Here is a 17,037-nt window from a genome sequence, read left to right on the forward strand (position 1 = left end):
AAGAAGAAGAAACAAGACTTTTCTATTTTACTATATCATTACTCTATAAAATCTAATAGCGCAAAACACTTAGGATTTATTTTCTAATCATATCTTAGAAATCCTAAGGATTCTGTCCATTTGTTAAGTTTACACTAACTTGTTATAACTAGTGTAAGAACAAATTAACTTGTTTGCAGTTGCGGCAAACATTTTAGAAAGTCTCTCGCATGTGTGCTTGAGCATATAAGTTTCTTGGTGAAACCTTGAACATTTAGAAGTCTCAATCAATTGCGATTGAGCAAAGGGAAGTCTTAAGCAGTTGTGCTTAAGCAAGGGGAGTCTCTTGGAGTTGTCCTTGAGCATAAGTCTTTCGGTAGAGTGTCCTAGAGAATAGAAGTCTCTTGCAGTTGTGCTTGAGCATAGAGAAGTCTCTTGGAAGTGTCTTTGAGCAATTTGTAATCTTGTGTGATTATAGTTAAATCCATTGGAAGTGCAAGGAGACTGGACTACTCCTGGATTGTAGGAGAAGCCTGTATAAAATTGATGTGTGTCTGATCTCTCTCTCTCTCTCTCTCTCTCTCTCTCTCTCTTTCTCTCTCTCTTTGCGTCATATACCTTATCTGCTGCACTCATACTCTACATCAGAATATGTGTACCTCAGATTCTGATCAGGCTCTTAACACAAAAAAAACCACAAAAGTCTTACATTATTCAACCCTCTTCTTGTGTGTTTTTCTCACCTTCAGTTGGTATCAGAGCACGGTCTGTGCTCTGTCACTTAACTGTGCCACATAAAAAGATTAAGTGAGAAAATCATGTCTTCCGTGAGTGAAACTTCAACTCCTGATATCATCAACACCACCACCTTTGAGAAAAATAATTACTTTGCCAAACCCCCATCCTTTAATGGAGATGCCACACAATTTTCATGGTGCAAATGCAAAATGTATAGCCACATCATAGGAATTGATGATGAACTATGGGATATTATTGAAAAAGAAGTCAACTTTGAAGTGGATGAAGAAGGCGTAGTGGCAAACATAAGGAGTCTGACTGCCATCCAGAAGAAGATGTACAAGAAGCACCACAAAGTATGTGGAATATTAGTGGAGGTTATGCCTCATGCCGAGTACATGAAGATTGGAATCAGATCTACATCAAAGTCCATCTTTGAATCTCTTTGCTCTACTTATGAAGGAAATCAACAAGTCAAAGAGGCCAAGGCAAACAAGGTAGTTCACCAATATGAACTTTTCAGAATGAAGGAGAATGAAGATATTGAAGTCACGTTCTCAAGGTTTAAACCTCTTGTATTTGGTCTTCAGGTTCTGAAGAAGAGCTATAGTAGACCTGATCATGTCAAGAAGATTCTACGAAGTCTTCCTACCAGATTCAGACGAAAAGTCACTTCCATTCAAGAGGCAAAAGATCTGGACAAGCTAAGCTTGGAAAATCTAATATGCTCTCTCAAGATTCATGAGATTGAGCTTGTTGCAGATGAACAAGTTCAGAGGTCCAAATCCATTGCCTTGACCTCAAAGGAAAAATCAGCCAAAAACCCTAAGTCTGAAAAAGACAATGGAAGAAACTCCAGATGAAGGATAATATAATAATTCAGATCTTGAGGAGTTGGCTTATGTAACCAAGAGGTTCCGCTCATTGGCTAGAAAAAGAGGATTTTCAAGTAGAAGCAAAGACAACAGAGACTCTGGATCCAAGTCAAGAATTATTTTTATGATTATGATTATGAGTATGTGTATGAATAAGAATATGACATTATGATAGAATCATGATAGTGTTCTAGGTAGCGATCCTAGTTATCCCCGATCGCTCAGTTACGTATGATAAAGACTGTATAAACCTGAGGGTTGAGTTTAAACAGATGGCGATCCTAGGTTCCCTGAGATTGCCTACACTCTATGATAGGTGGAACTCACTGAGACATCCTGTCTCACCCCAATCCCTTTTGTTTATTTCAGATATTCAGGTAATTACTAGACGATAGAGTGGTTCGTGATGTAGAAGCAGAAGTCGCTGGACCATATAAAGTTCACGTCAGTGGTATTATTTCAGAGGTATAGGACGAGAATTTCTATATCTTGTTCAGAGAAAATTTTGATTATTGTAATTTTAATGTATCCAATTCCAAGTTTAACACACATGCTAGATATCCTAGATAATTTCTAGTAGAGGTGTTACACAATGCATAACACAAAACAAATTTATTGGAAGATTGATACGTACCTAACTAAATTTCAGAGCATCGGAGTGTTCACTTATATTATTTTTTAAATCTACCAAAAAACCTCTTGCAACACAAATTACACAATTAAATAATTTATATCTTCTCCTTCTTCTATTAATATATAGGTGGGATACACTTTTTCAAATGTAACAAAATGTAAAATATGAATATCTAAAGCCTAAGTGTTAAGTCGAGTCCAGAAGAGTCAAAATTGGAGGGTTCTTCTTCATTGTTTGACTTTGAATCATGATCAATATCTTCATCAATTGTAGAAGTAGTAGCCACAACATTTTTCTTGTCTATGTTTGAGTTTGAACTTGTAGCAGCAGTAGAAGAATCTCCAAGTTTTAGAATAGCACCAATTTTATTATGTGTACCATCTTCAATTCTTGAAGTACTTGCTCCACCAATACTTAGGCTTCCAACTCCAGCATTACTACCCTCAATATTATTTCTCAAGTTAAAAAGTGAAGGGTGTAATATATCATGCAAACGCAAAGCACCGTAACCATAACTAGAACCATTTCTAGGGTTTGTATAATGTGGTTTTTGAATTGTTGACTCCATTCTAACACCAAGGCCCCAATAATTATTATAAGGTGTAAAAAGAGTACTAGAATAATTGAAATAAGGTTTATAGTGAGATTGCCCTAAACCTAAAGCACCACCAACATACCTTTCTTTATGTTGATTTTCCAATGCACGTTCCGCTTTATGAGCATTTTGATGCCCTCCTAAGCCTTGAAAAGTAGAAAATTGCCCTTTGCAATACGAGCATGTAAAATACTTCTTCTCTTCCTTCTTCTTCTTCTTCGCATCTTTCCCTTCATTGCTGTTATTAGGAAAGGAAGATGTTGAACCAACTTGAATAGAGCTAACAACATCATCTTTCGATAGCTTTACCGAACCGTCAGACTTGCTGGAATTTGATTTTGAGGGTTGATCTCCATTCTCCTTCATGTTCACCCTTTCTTTTGTGTGGGAAGAATCACCTTCATCTTGTGAAGTGGCAGAAATGCAAAAGGATTTGGATGCCATGGTACAAATTAACTATCGATAACAATACCTTGTGGTTTTCTGATTTGATGAAAAGAGAGGCTTATATAAAGGATTATTTATTGAAAAAAATATTTGAGTTAGTGGAAATATCTTTTGAAATAAGGAAAGACAATGTGAAAAATAATACTGCACCGATTGATTTGTACATGAATATCTCTGATTTGGGATTTAACTTTAGATTCATTAATGAGTAATATGTCTATAATTACTTCAACACGGTTTGCTTAAAACGTCGTATCGATTCAATATATTATGGAATATATATCTAACTAATTCTAATTTAAAAAGACAATTACCATATTAGTACAAATCTTTTAAGAAATATTCATCAATTCCCATCTCATAAACTTTATCTTTTTATTTTAACAAACGTATTTCATACACTCTATTTTTTGAGTAAACTTTCCAAATTTAAAAAAAGAATTACCATATTTTTTTTTTGAAAGAAAAGAATTACCATATTGTTAGCTTGTAATTTCAAGATGCTCATTTAATGCGGTCAACATTTGTTGACTTTTATCTTTGCAGAAATCGAAGTCTTTCCCTTTCAATTTGAGGGTTTCGACGAGATTTGGACTTAGCGCATGAAAGGGTTTAAAGCTCTAGAGTTCGACAAGACGAAGCCAAGAACACAAGTTCGTCGAAGCCAAGCAATTACTAATGAGGCGGGAAGAATTTGAATCCAAATCACAGCGGTTTCTTCAATGGAAACGTGGGAGACAAGCGGTTGCCAAAATGGAAAAAGTGCTGATCGTGGAGTTAGGTTTTTTCCAGTTATTTTGCTATGTATAAACAGTAGTTTTCCATATGGAAAACGTGTCGAAAATCACTAATAGAAATTTTAAAACACTCGAAGTACTGGCGTGAGAGAAAAGAGTCATACACAATGTATGTAAACTGATTTGTCGAACCACCTTTATTTTAATGCAATACAATTTATCTTTTCTTTAAGTTTCTGCGTCTTTTACTTGCATTTACTGTGTTTTATCTTTATTTTGTCCTTTTTCTTTTGAAAGACGTCATACGAACTCATCTTGTTCAGAAAGCAACACATGAATTTGATGAACGCTCACTATTTTTCTAAAAAAACTTTGCACAACATGTCCTATGATTTTTGGTTTGATCCTGCTTGTAATAACCAAAATCAACCCTTCTTGTTCGCTAAAAACACCAGCGAACACATATGAGTAAAAAAAAACAATTACATATTATACAAATTTTTATTCTTCAAAAAAAAAATATTATACAAACTTTTAAGAAATATTCATCAATTTGCATCTTATAAACTTGATATTTTTTTTAGCAAACGTATTTCATAAACTTTATTTTTCGAGCAAACTATTCCAAATTAAAAAAAAACAATTACCATATTAGTAAAAAAAAACAATTACGATATTATACAAACTTTAAAGAAATATTCATCAATGCTTTTAGTTTTATGACAAATATGACAAATATCATGTTATTATTTTAGTTTTATTAGACAACTTAATCATGATATTTTTCTCATAACTTAAATGTCAACCAAAATTATATCAATCAATGAAATCAAATGTTGTTTATTCAAGACATTGAATTCCAAAATAATTCAAATGTGTCAATGTTTTGGAGTCAATTCATGTCACATATATAAGACATATTTTCGTTAGGGGCCAAAATCACAACTTCGTGATACTTAGAGGGCCAAAAGTGCAATTAAGCCTTTTTTTAGCAAACATATTTCATAAACTTTATTTTTTGAGCAAAATATTCCAAATTTAAAAAAACAATTACCATATTAGTAAGATAAACAATTACCATATTATACAAACTTTTAAGATATATTCATTTTTTTTAGACAAATGGGATGCAGAGGAAGAACCAACTGCAACAACCTAGCTGAATATATAAATATAAAAAGAAACAAGAACATAAAGAGTAGGGGGACCTAAACCAAAAGTTTCTCAAACGATAAAAACAACAAAAAAATTTGGGGACAAATGCCAGACCCAGACAGAACAAGAAATTAAAAACAAAACACACAAAGTAGAAAAGAAGAAGGACATGAAAATCACACTAAAAAAACAAACAAACACCAAACCACACAATCAGGAAAAAAATAGTGCCAAACCCTAAATGGCGTGTGACACCCGAACTTAAAAAACTAGAATAGTAAGGATCATTTATTAGCAAGCTAAAATATATTAATAAAAAATGAGAGTAATGTCCGGGGGACATAAATCAAACCCAGAGAAAAATAAAAGGAACAACAGAAACAAAATAAAATAAAAGTGAAAAGAGAAGATCGTCCAACTTTAAACAAAAAATAGGATTAAAACAAATAAGGCAACGAAATATGTCAAATTAGGGCAATCATGCCACAAAGTCTCTAATAACCGTCAGCAAGATCATTTTTTTTAAGGATGCAAAATTATTGGTTAGAAGAATTTGAGATATCATTATAATCATCTTTTTCCCTTTGAATCCGTTTCTTTCTCTTAGATTTAGAGGTATCTATGTTGAAAACATGTCGATTAGTGAATAGTGTTGCAGTAGTAGAAGTTTCGATTTTTGTCCCACCCACCACTCCAAAAAACATCATAATTTCCAAGTCATGGATAACATTTGCATATAATGATCAGGAGGATGATGTTGACGCTAAAACAGCCTATCGTGGTCCATGACCTACAACGATATCCAACATATATCACAACAATAGCTTTAACAAAAGCTTCCACATAGATGGTATCAATTTTTTCATGATAGAAGGACATTCTTCTTCTCCCTCAAAATTTTTTACATTATCAACTTTCTGATGATTTGTTTCATTAGCCTGAGTATTACTAGATTCTACCGGAGCTTTGGTTCCAACTATGGGAACAAAAAAACATTGTGTTGAGTATATCATTTTGAGAATACATGAATATAAGCATTTCCATTTGAGTTCCACAAGGTTTAAGTGATTATCAATACTTGTGCATGAAGAATACTCGGTTTACACCCAACAATAATCATTATGAGACTTACAGTTGAAAATAAAAAAGAGAAATTTAGTATGATTTGCGATCAAGATGACAATCTCATTTAGAAATTGTATTATTTAGATTTACCCTACATTGTAATAAACGTTATCTGTTTGTGTAATAAACGCAATAGATTTACCCTAGTTTGATTTATGTTTTCTATAAGCAAAATTGATTAATATGAGAAAGACGAACACATAAATTTTGTTTAGTGAGGGAACTATGCATCTCTTTCAACTGTTGTCACGTCATTAAAAAAATTGTAAATCTTAATTTTTGTTTGTAAATGTGTGATTTGTTATCACCGTGGTCTCTGAAGTTTAACTCACCATAAAGTTTTTTCCATAAGGACACAAATAGTACGGTGGCACGATTGAATACTAGGAGGGCATGAAGACACACTTTACTTGACGGCTTAGTATTCGTTAGTGACAAAGTCAGGACTCTAGTCTAAGGGTTTCAAACTCTAGTCTAACGGTTTTAAACTTTTGAGTTCTTAGATCTTTTGAGTTAGTAAAAACAAATTCGGAGGTTTAAAAGACAAAATATATGGGTATATTTGCACCTTTTTAAGTCCGGGGTGTTCAATTGAACCACCTTAAACCCGGCTCCTCCCCTGGTATCAGAAAATAACAGCTAAAAGTAATTCAAAATTTAAATTTATTTTGAATTAATGGAATATAAAAACTTACATGCAATTAAACAATTAGAATTCCAAAAAAAAAAAAAATATTGATTGGAAGATTGATACGTACCAAATAAATTTCAAAGTATCAGAGTGTTGCCTATATTAATTTATAAATCTGCCAAAAGACCTCTTGCAAACAAAATAAACAATTAAATGAACTTATATCATTATATTCGTTTTTTTTTTTGTCAAGTAGCCTAGTGGCGAGCTCACACAATTTAATAAATCTTCCAAAAGACCTCTTGCAAACAAAATAAACAATTAAATGAACTGATATCATTATATTCTTTTTTTTTTTGTCAAGTAGCCTAGTGGCGAGCTCACACAATTTAATTGTGGAGAAGTGGGTTGTCCGGGGTTCGAACCCCGGCCCCTGCATATAATATGCAATATCCCTACCAACTGAGCTAAGCTCACTGAGATTATCAATATATTCTTCTATTAATATATAGGTGGGATACACTTTTTTGTGTGGCATTTTTCTTTGGTCAAAAATACCTTTAAACAAACATGCTATTAATTTTGCTCAAAAAAAAAAACTTGCTATTAATTTTTTAAAATTAAATTGAATTAAACTATTATTATATATATATATATATGTATGTACCTTTAAGATAAGGTTTTAAGTTAGTCCTTGGAAATAGTTTTTGAATTAGAACTAAAATGGTATATTGCTGGTATAATTGAAAAAAAAAATTATATAATATTTGCTATATTGTTGGTGATGTTAAAAAAAAGTAATTTTTTTTACAAAAGTTGGGATTATAGAAAAGTTAGTGTTTGTCTTGATGATAGTAAGAAAATAATGACAATCAAGGTAGCAATCAAAATGAGGTTAAAAAACAGGGTAGAAGAAAAACCAGATTGACACTAATAATTTATTCTTAAAATATATTATAATTTGACAGAACAAGAGAAAATACCAATACATAACTTCAACAGGAAAGTAGAAAAAAATTAAACGTAACATTTTTCTAAAGCCTGAGTGTTAAGTCAAGTCCAGAAGAGTCAAAATCGGAGGGTTCTTCTTCAATGTTTGACTTTGAATCGTGATCAATAACATCATCCATTGTAGAAGTAGCAGCCACAACATTTTTCTTGTCTATGTTTGAGTTTGAACTTGCAGCAGTAGAAGAATTTCCAAGTTTTAGAATAGCACCAATTTTATTATTTGTACCATCTTCAATTCTTGAAGTACTTGCTGCACCAATACCTAGAGTTCCAACTTCAGTATTACTACCCTCAATATTATTTCTCAAGTTAAAAAGTGAAGGGTGTAACATCTTAGTCAAACGCAAAGCACCATGACCATATCTAGAACCATTTGGCGTAATCCTAGGGTTAGTATAAGGTGGTTTTTGAATTGTTGACTCCATTCTAACACCAAGGCCCCTATAATTATTATAAGGTGTAAAAGAAGCACTAGAATCAATGATATAAGGTTTAAAGTGAGATGGCCCTAAACCTAAAGCACCAACGTTATGCTTTGCACCACCATTATACCTTTCTTTACGTTGTTTTTCCAATGCACGTTCTGCTTTATGGGCATTTTGATGCCCTCGTAAGCCTTGGATAGTAGAAAATTGCCCCTTGCAATACGAGCATGGAAAATACTTCACCTCTGAATTCTTCTCTTCATTCTTCTTCTCATCTTTCCCTCCATTGCTGTTATTAGGAAAAGAAGATGTTGAACCAACTTGAATAGGGCTAACAACATCATCTTTCGACAGCTTTACCGAACCGACACACTTGCTGGAATTTGATTTTGAGGGTTGATCTCCATTCTCCTTCATGTTCACCCCTTCTTTTGTGTGGGAAGAATCACCTTCATCTTGTGAACTGGCAGAGATGCTGAAGGATTTGGCTGCCATGGTACAAATTAACTATTGAAAAAAATTCCGTGTTTTTGTTTTTTTTAGGTGGTGTAACTTGTGGTTTTCTGATTTGATGAAAAGAGAGGCTCATTATATAGAGGATTATTTATTGAAAAAATATTTGTGTTGGTGGAAATATCTTTTGAAAAATGGAAAGACGTATATTTTTGTTAAAAAAGAAAAAAGGAATGAAGTATATTAAGGAATATGGATCGAAAAAATCTTATACATTGTGAAAAATAATACTGCACCGTTTGATTTGTGGAATGCATATCTCTGATTTAGGATTTAACTTTGGATTCATTAATGAGTAATATGTCTATATTTACTTCAACACGGGTTGGCTTAAAACGTTGTATCGATTCAATTAATTAAGGAATATTTATCAAACCAATCCTAATTTTTTAAAAAAAATTACCAATATTAGTATAAATCTTTTTAGCAAACTATTTCAAATTTAAAAAAACAATTACCATTTTAGTTAAAAAAAGATTGTGTAGAGTTATTACAAATCTTTTTTTTTTTTTTTTAAGGATGCAAGATCATTGGTTTGAAGAATTTAAGATATCATTATCATCATCCTATTCCCGTTGAATCCGTTTCTTTCTCATAGATTTAGAGGTATCTACGTTGAAATCATGTCGATTAGTAAATAGTGTTGCAGTAGTAGAAGTTCCAATTTTTGTCCCACTACTCCAAAAAACCATAATTATGTGATGACACTAAAACACCCTATTGTGCTCCATGACCAACAATAGTATCCAACATGAGACCAACAATAGTATCCAACATGAGATATTCTTGGATGAACTCTTACCTAAGAGATTATTCTTACACCCAACCAATAAAAATATGACACATGTTATTAACTTTAAAAAAAATGTGATTTTAATTAAGAAAATGGAAACAATAAATGGTGGTGGGTGGTTTTTGTTGGTTAAAGAAAGTGGAAAAAGGAGAGAGAAATATTAAAAATAATGAGAAAAAATTATGATTATGATATTTATGATATTAATTATTTTTAAAAGAAGCTAAATAGCCCAAAAAATGTGATTTTAATTAAGGAAATGGAAACAATAAATGGTGGTGGGTGGTTTTTGTTGGTTAAAGAAAGTGGAAAAATGAGAGAGAAATATTAAAAATAATGAGAAAAAAATTATGATTATGATATAAATTATGATTATGATATTTATGATATTAATTATATGATATTAATTATTTTTAAAAGAAGCTAAATAGCCAACACAATATGATATTAATAAAAGAAGCTAAATAGCCCACGCAATATGATATTAATAATATGATATAGAAGCTAAATAGCCCACGCAATATGATATTAATAATATGAAGAAGCTAAATAGCCCACGCAAATTGGCACCGGAGAGAATCGAACCTGAGACCTTGCGGAGGAGCACACTCCAAAGACCCAAGCCAATACCACCAGGTCAACCCAAGTGGGTTAAGAGATGTTTGATTTTAATTGGTTGAGTGTAAGAATGATCTCTTAGGTAAGAGTTCACGTAAGAATTTCTCATCCAACATATATCACAACAATTGCTTTAACAAAAGCTTCCTCATAGTTAGTATCAATTTTTTTTGTGATCGAAGGACATTCTTCTTCTCCCTCGGGACTTTTTACATTATCAACTTTATGATGATTTGTTTCATTAGCTTGAGTATTATTAGATTCAACCGGAGCTTTGGTCCCAACTATGAGAACAAAAAAACATTGTGTTGAGCATATCATTTGGAGAACACGTGAATATAAGTCTTTTCATTTGAGTTCCACAAGGTTTAAGTGATTATCCATAGTTGTGCATGAAGAATACTCAGTTTACACCCAACAATAATATTCATTATGAGACTTATAGTTGAAAATAAAAAAGAGAAATTCAGCAAGAGTTGTGATCAACATGGCAATGTCATTTAGAATTGTATTATTTACCCTACATTGTAATAAACACAATTTGTTTTTGTAATAAACACAATAGGTTTACCCTACTTTGATTTATGTTTTTTATAAGCAAAATTTATTGACATGAGAAAGAACAAACACATAAATTGTGTATAGTGAGGGAACTATATATCTCTTTCAACTGTTGTCACATGTATAGTACCGGAAAAATATTGTAAATATTTTTGTTTCCTTAATGTGTGATTTGTTATCATACCATGGTCTCTGAATTTATCATCAAGATTACAAAATACATCTTGAAGTGTCTCTTTTGTTAAGATTTGTGGACACTAAAATGGCTAACAAAAAATACATTTAAGGAGTAAGTTAGCAAATCAAAGACAAAATTAAAGACTAAAATTACTAATAAAAGACATAAAGTGAAATTAAATTTTTGTCCACAATAAAGTTGAACTCATCATGAAGTTTTTTTTTCTTCCATAAGGATACAAATAGTACGGTGGCCCAATTGAATACGCCGGGGGCATGAAGACACCCTTTATTTAGAGTTTGGTTGGATATTCGATAGTGTATTAAGTTATGTATGATCAAGAATATGATTAAGACTATATTTATGATACGATATGTTGTGTCTCTTGCGATCCACGTCAGGGGAATTTGAAGAGGTTCACGCCAGGGGGACATGACACGCTCTTCAAGGTAGGTCCGCACGACATTAAGAGGAGTCCGATGTACCTTAGCTAGGAATTCATCGGTCATGTAAGAGATTGTACTCGGGGTTACTCCACCCGATACACTCTGTAAAATCAACTTAGATAAATTATATGTTACATCTTAATATGCTATGATTATGACAAGAATGACATAATATGATATGATACAAGTTAATTACAAGTGACGACTAGGCTTGCACGATAGTCTTAGGTATGCATAGTACACATACGTATAATCAACCAATCGGTTGTATTGTAGACACGTGGTAACCGTGGATTTTCCCAAGGTTACCTCTAGCCTATGACTTAGATAGAACTCACTGAGACATTATGTCTCATCCCATTCCTTCTTTTGTTCAGGTTCTCAGCTTTCGAGGCAAAGGTAAATAGAAGGCTTGGGATTGATCGTTCTTTGTTGGATTTAGCGTTTTTGTCACTTTGTTGATTTTATATATTATATATGTAGTAGTGCAATGAACCTTGTTGTACTTGCTTCATTGTATAATTATCATGACATATGACTTGAGACAGCTTTGTACTCTAAATCTCGACCTATGTTGTATTTCCGTATTGTATGATTAATGTATTCAGTATCAGTTATAACGCACATGTTGAATATTCTAGACACGTTAAATATGGGAGTATAAAACTGCCCAGCTACAATTGTATCAGAGTCCTATTACACTATAGGATCTATTCTAGAAATAAACCTTCAAATATGGTGCTAAGACCACTCTAATATGACATTGATACCACTCTGTTATGGTACAAATTTAAAGACCACTCTTCTATGATACTAGGACCACTCTAATATTGTGTTTCCAACATATCAAAGGAGCATATTCCTAACATTTCTTTCCAACATGTGCTTCGAGAGGGCAACCATTGCGCAGATTTCTTGGCCAAACTTGGGCGCTCATCAAGACTAGGTATGACTTTTTGGCATGCTTCTCCATCGGAGTTGAAGTTAGTATTGATGCTTAATGCCCCAGGCCGAGCCCTGTTTTAAGGTTTTTTTTTTCTTTTTTTCTGTTTTTTTATTCTACAAAAAATAAATATTAATGAAATCCAACTTTAGACAAAACAAAATTGAATTAAAACAAAAAAGGCGACGAAAGATGTTAAATTTGGGCAATCAAGCCATAAAGTCTCTAAAAAACGTCAGCAAGATAATTGGTTAGAAGACTTGGAGAGAGCACTATAATCATCATTTTTCCGTTCAATTTGTTTCTTCCTCTTAGGCTTTTTTGCGAGTTGGGTGTTGGAGGGGAAGGGAAGGGAAGGAAAGGTTTATGGAGAGGTAAACCCTTGTTTGGGAGTTTTAAAAAAATAGGGAAATGTTTTGGGGGGTTTTGAAGGGTTTCATTTGTCCAATTTTAAAGTTCCCCCAAATTCGGGGGTTTTGGGGGGTTAAACATACAAATTGACAATTTTGTCCTCATAATAATTCAAAATTTCAATTATAATTTAAAAGATAAATTACAAAGTATAACACAATGTATTGATTTTAAGGAAAAAAAAAAGGTAAAATAGTAAAATTATCACATAAGCCCTCCATCTCCTTTCCTTGTTGGTTTCTTTAACTCCCAAACAAGGGGAAGACTTTCCCTCCTTTCTCCTTTCCCTTCCTTCCCTTCCCTTCCCCTCCTAAGCCTTTCCTTCCCCTCCCCTCAAAACTCGCAAACAAAGCCTTAGATTTAGAGGTAACCACGTTGGAATCATGTTGATTAGTAAATATTGTTGCAATAGTATAGAAGTTTCTCTTTTTGTCCCACCACTAAAAAAAACCAGAATTTGCAAGTCATGGATAACATTTGCATTCGATGAGGAGGATGTTGACACTTAATTACCTTAATTTGGTGCAGGTAGCAATATCCCAAAATTTAACAACATGCAGGTAGCTATATCATCATCAACACACACACACACACCTTGTTCTTCTGTTTTGTTTCATCTTTCACACTTCCTATATAATTCAATGTTTAAAATAAAGGAAAAATTAAAACAATTTTTCTTTGCTTCTGCTTCTGTGCTTCCCTTTTCTGTCTATAGCTTTCTTCCTCTTCGATTTGAACCATTAACGGTTCTCTGATGCTTGGATAGAAAGAAGAAAAGACTGTTTGTTAAACTTTGGTGTACTTACTTGTCTTCCTCTTTCATTTTGTTTCTTTTTGAAGAAGTTATGATTATTACTTTAAAGTTTTTCACTTGTTCTACTTTTTTCTTTCAAAAAAATAAAATATTTCTCTCCTTTCCTCTTCTCCTTGGTAATTTACTTTACCTCTTTCTTCCAAGGTTATAACTTATAAATTACATTGATTTTTTTTTTCACGACAAAAGCTTTAACAAAAGCTTCCTCACAGTTGGTATCAATTTTTTCTTGATCGAAGATCATTCTTCTTCTCCCTGAGGACCTTTTACAGTATCAACTTTCTGATGATTTGTTTCCATCAAAGCTTTAAGTGATTGATTATCCATAGTTGTGCATGATAAGTACTCGGATTACACCCAACAATAATATTCATTATGGGACTTATAGTTGAAAATAAAAAAGAGAAATTCAGCAGGAGTTGTGATCAACATTGCAATGTCATTTAGAAATTGTATTATTTAGATTTACCCTACCTTGTAAAAAATGCAATTTATTTTTGTAATAAACGCAATAGATTTACCCTACTTTGATTTATGTTTTTTATAAGCAAAATTTATTAATATGAGAAAGAATGAACACATAAATTTTGTATAGTGAGGGAACTATATATTTCTTTCAACTATTATCACATGTATAGTACTAAAAAAATTGTAAATATTCTTGTTTTCTAAATGTGTGATTTGTTATCACCATGGTCTCTGAATTTATCATCAAGATTACAAAATACATCTCGAACTGTCTCTATCTAAATATTTGTGTACACTAAAATGGCTAACAAAAAATTCATTTAAGGACTAAGTTAGCAAATTAAAGACAAAATTAAAGACTAAAATGACAAATAAAATACCTAAAGTGAAATTGAATTTTTGTCCACAATAAAGTTGAACTCATCAAAAAGTTTTTTTTTCTTTCATAAGGACACAAATAGTACGGTGATCCAATTGAATGCGCGGAGGGCATGAAGACGCCTTTTATTTGGAGTTTTTTTTAACAACAAAATTTATTAACAACCAAATCTCTGCTCAAGACGAATAGAGACCGGTGATTCATAGACTACAAATTAAAGGTGTTGTATATAGCGGAACATCCAAAATAAACACCATAAAAGATACTCATACACACAACACCTAACCAAGCCCTACCTTCAACACCCGTGAGGATAACACCACCAAACTTTACCTCCTAAATTAGACTCCATCGCGAACTGCCGTTGAAAATGATATCCCATAACCACACATCGCCACTACACACCCCCAAAACACCCCTCTAAAACAAACATCATGTTCTCATCACCATAGGCGAGTCACACTCGAGAAAGACATATTCTAATACTCATTCAGCTTCCACCATCTTTCAACCTCCGGTTTACCGAAAGAAACACCAATTAGCCCAAAACAATGATGTAAAAACAAATTCAGGGAATTAAATCAACATATATAAGGGTATATTTACACTTTTTTAAGCTAATGGGTTTCAATTGAACCACCTTAAACCCCTTGCTTCCTCCCCTGGTATTAGAACATGATAGATAAAAGTAATTAAAATATTAAATTTATTTAAAGATAATTAAATATAAAAAATTACATGCCATTATATGATTGGAAGATTCCTTTTATTAAAACCAAGATTCCTTTCATTGGTAAAAAAAAACCTTTAAACAAACATGTTCTTAATTTTCGCAAATTAAATTGAATTAAACTATTATTATACATGTACCTTTAAGATAAGGTTTTGTGTTAGTCCTTGAAAATAGTTTGAGTTAGAAACAAAATGATATATTGTTGGTATCTTTGAAAAAGATAAAAATTTGTATAATATTTATTATATTGTTGGTGATATTAAAAAAAATAAGCATTGTTTGTTACAAAAAGTGGAAACTATGGGAAAGTTACTATCTGTCTTGACGCTAGTAAGAAAATAACGACAATCAAGGTAGCAATCAAAACAATTTTAAAAAATAAGGTAGAAGAAAACCAAGATTAAAACTAATAAATTATTCTTAAAATATATACTAATTTGACAGAACAAGAGAAAATACCAATACATAACTTCAACAGGAGAGTAGCAATAAAATTAAACATAACATTGACATGGAAACAAAATGTAAAAATTGAATATCTAAAGCCTAAGTGTTAAGTCGAGCCCAGAAGAGTCCGTATCGGAGGGTTCTTCTTCAATGTTTGACTTTGAATCATGATCAATATCTTCATCCATTGTAGAAGTAGCAGCCACACCATTTTTCTTGTCTATGTTTGAGTTTGAACTTGCAGCAGTAGAAGAATCTCCAAGTTTTAGAATTGCACCAATTTTATTATTCCTAATATCTTCAATTCTTGAAGTACTTGCTCCACCAATACCTAGAGTTCCAACTCCAGTACTACTACCCTCTATATTATTTATCCAGTTAAAAAGTGAAGGGTGTAACATCTCATTCAAACGCAAACTACCATAACCAAATCCATAACCATTTGGGGTAATCCTAGGGTTAGTATAAGGTGGTTTTTGAATTGTTGACTCCATTCTAACACCAAGGCCCATATAATTATTATAAGGTGTAAAACGAGTACTAGAATAATTGAAATAAGGTTTAAAGTGAGATTGCCCTAAACCTAAAGCACCACCATCATACCTTTCTTTACGTTGTTTTTCCAATGCACGTTCTGCTTTATGGGCATTTTGATGCCCTCCCAAGCCTTGTAAAGTAGAAAATTTCCCTTTGCAATATGAGCATGAAAAATACTTCACATCCATGTTCTTCTCTTCATTCTTCTTCTCATCTTTCCTTTCATTCCTGTTACTAGCAAAAGAAGATGTTGAACCAACTTGAATAGGGCTAACAACATCATCTTTCGATAGTTTTACCGAACCGACAAACTTGCTGGAATTTGATTTTGAGGGTTGATCTCCATTCTCCTTCATGTTCACCCTTTCTTTTGTGTGGGAAAAATCACCTTCATCTTGTGAAGTGGAAGAGATGCTGAAGGATTTGGATGCCATGGTACAAATTAACTATCGACAACAATACCTTGTGGTTTTCTGATTTGATGAAAAGAGATGCTTATATAAAGGATTATTTATTGAAAAAAAATATTTTAGTTAGTGGAAATATCTTTTGAAATAAGGAAAGACAATGTGAAAAATAATACTGTACCGATTGATTTGTGCATGAATATCTCTGATTTGGGATTTAGCTTTATATTCATTAATGAGTAATATGTCTATATTTACTTCAACACGGGTTTGTTTAAAACGTCGTATCGATTCAATATATTATGGAATATATATCAAACTAATCCTAATTTAAAAAAGTTTTGGTAAATGGTAGCCCAACGGAGGAGTTTTCTATGGGTCTTCGTCAAGGAGATCCTTTATCACCTTTGTTGGAACACTAGTTAATTCTAGTGAGA

General features: G+C 32.5%; 3 protein-coding genes across 3 annotated transcripts; all 3 read right to left on the reverse strand.

The window, feature by feature from the left end:
* Positions 1–2,398: 2,398 nt before the first annotated feature.
* On the reverse strand, positions 2,399–3,265 carry LOC146904936 (uncharacterized). Its single transcript, XM_085722990.1, has one exon. The coding sequence runs from the start codon at positions 3,263–3,265 to the stop codon at positions 2,399–2,401; it is 867 nt and encodes a 288-aa protein (XP_085579116.1).
* Positions 3,266–7,950: 4,685 nt separating this feature from the next.
* Positions 7,951–8,847, reverse strand: LOC146904937 (uncharacterized). Its single transcript, XM_085725872.1, has one exon. The coding sequence runs from the start codon at positions 8,845–8,847 to the stop codon at positions 7,951–7,953; it is 897 nt and encodes a 298-aa protein (XP_085581998.1).
* A 6,901-nt stretch (positions 8,848–15,748) lies between these two features.
* On the reverse strand, positions 15,749–16,627 carry LOC146904938 (uncharacterized). Its single transcript, XM_085722568.1, has one exon. It carries the CDS (start codon positions 16,625–16,627, stop codon positions 15,749–15,751), a length of 879 nt encoding a protein of 292 aa, XP_085578694.1.
* Positions 16,628–17,037: the final 410 nt, after the last annotated feature.

This window comes from Medicago sativa, chromosome 7 (genome assembly GCF_051527215.1).
Source record: "Medicago sativa cultivar Bolivia chromosome 7, Bolivia_mono, whole genome shotgun sequence".
Taxonomy (NCBI): Eukaryota; Viridiplantae; Streptophyta; class Magnoliopsida; order Fabales; family Fabaceae; genus Medicago; species Medicago sativa.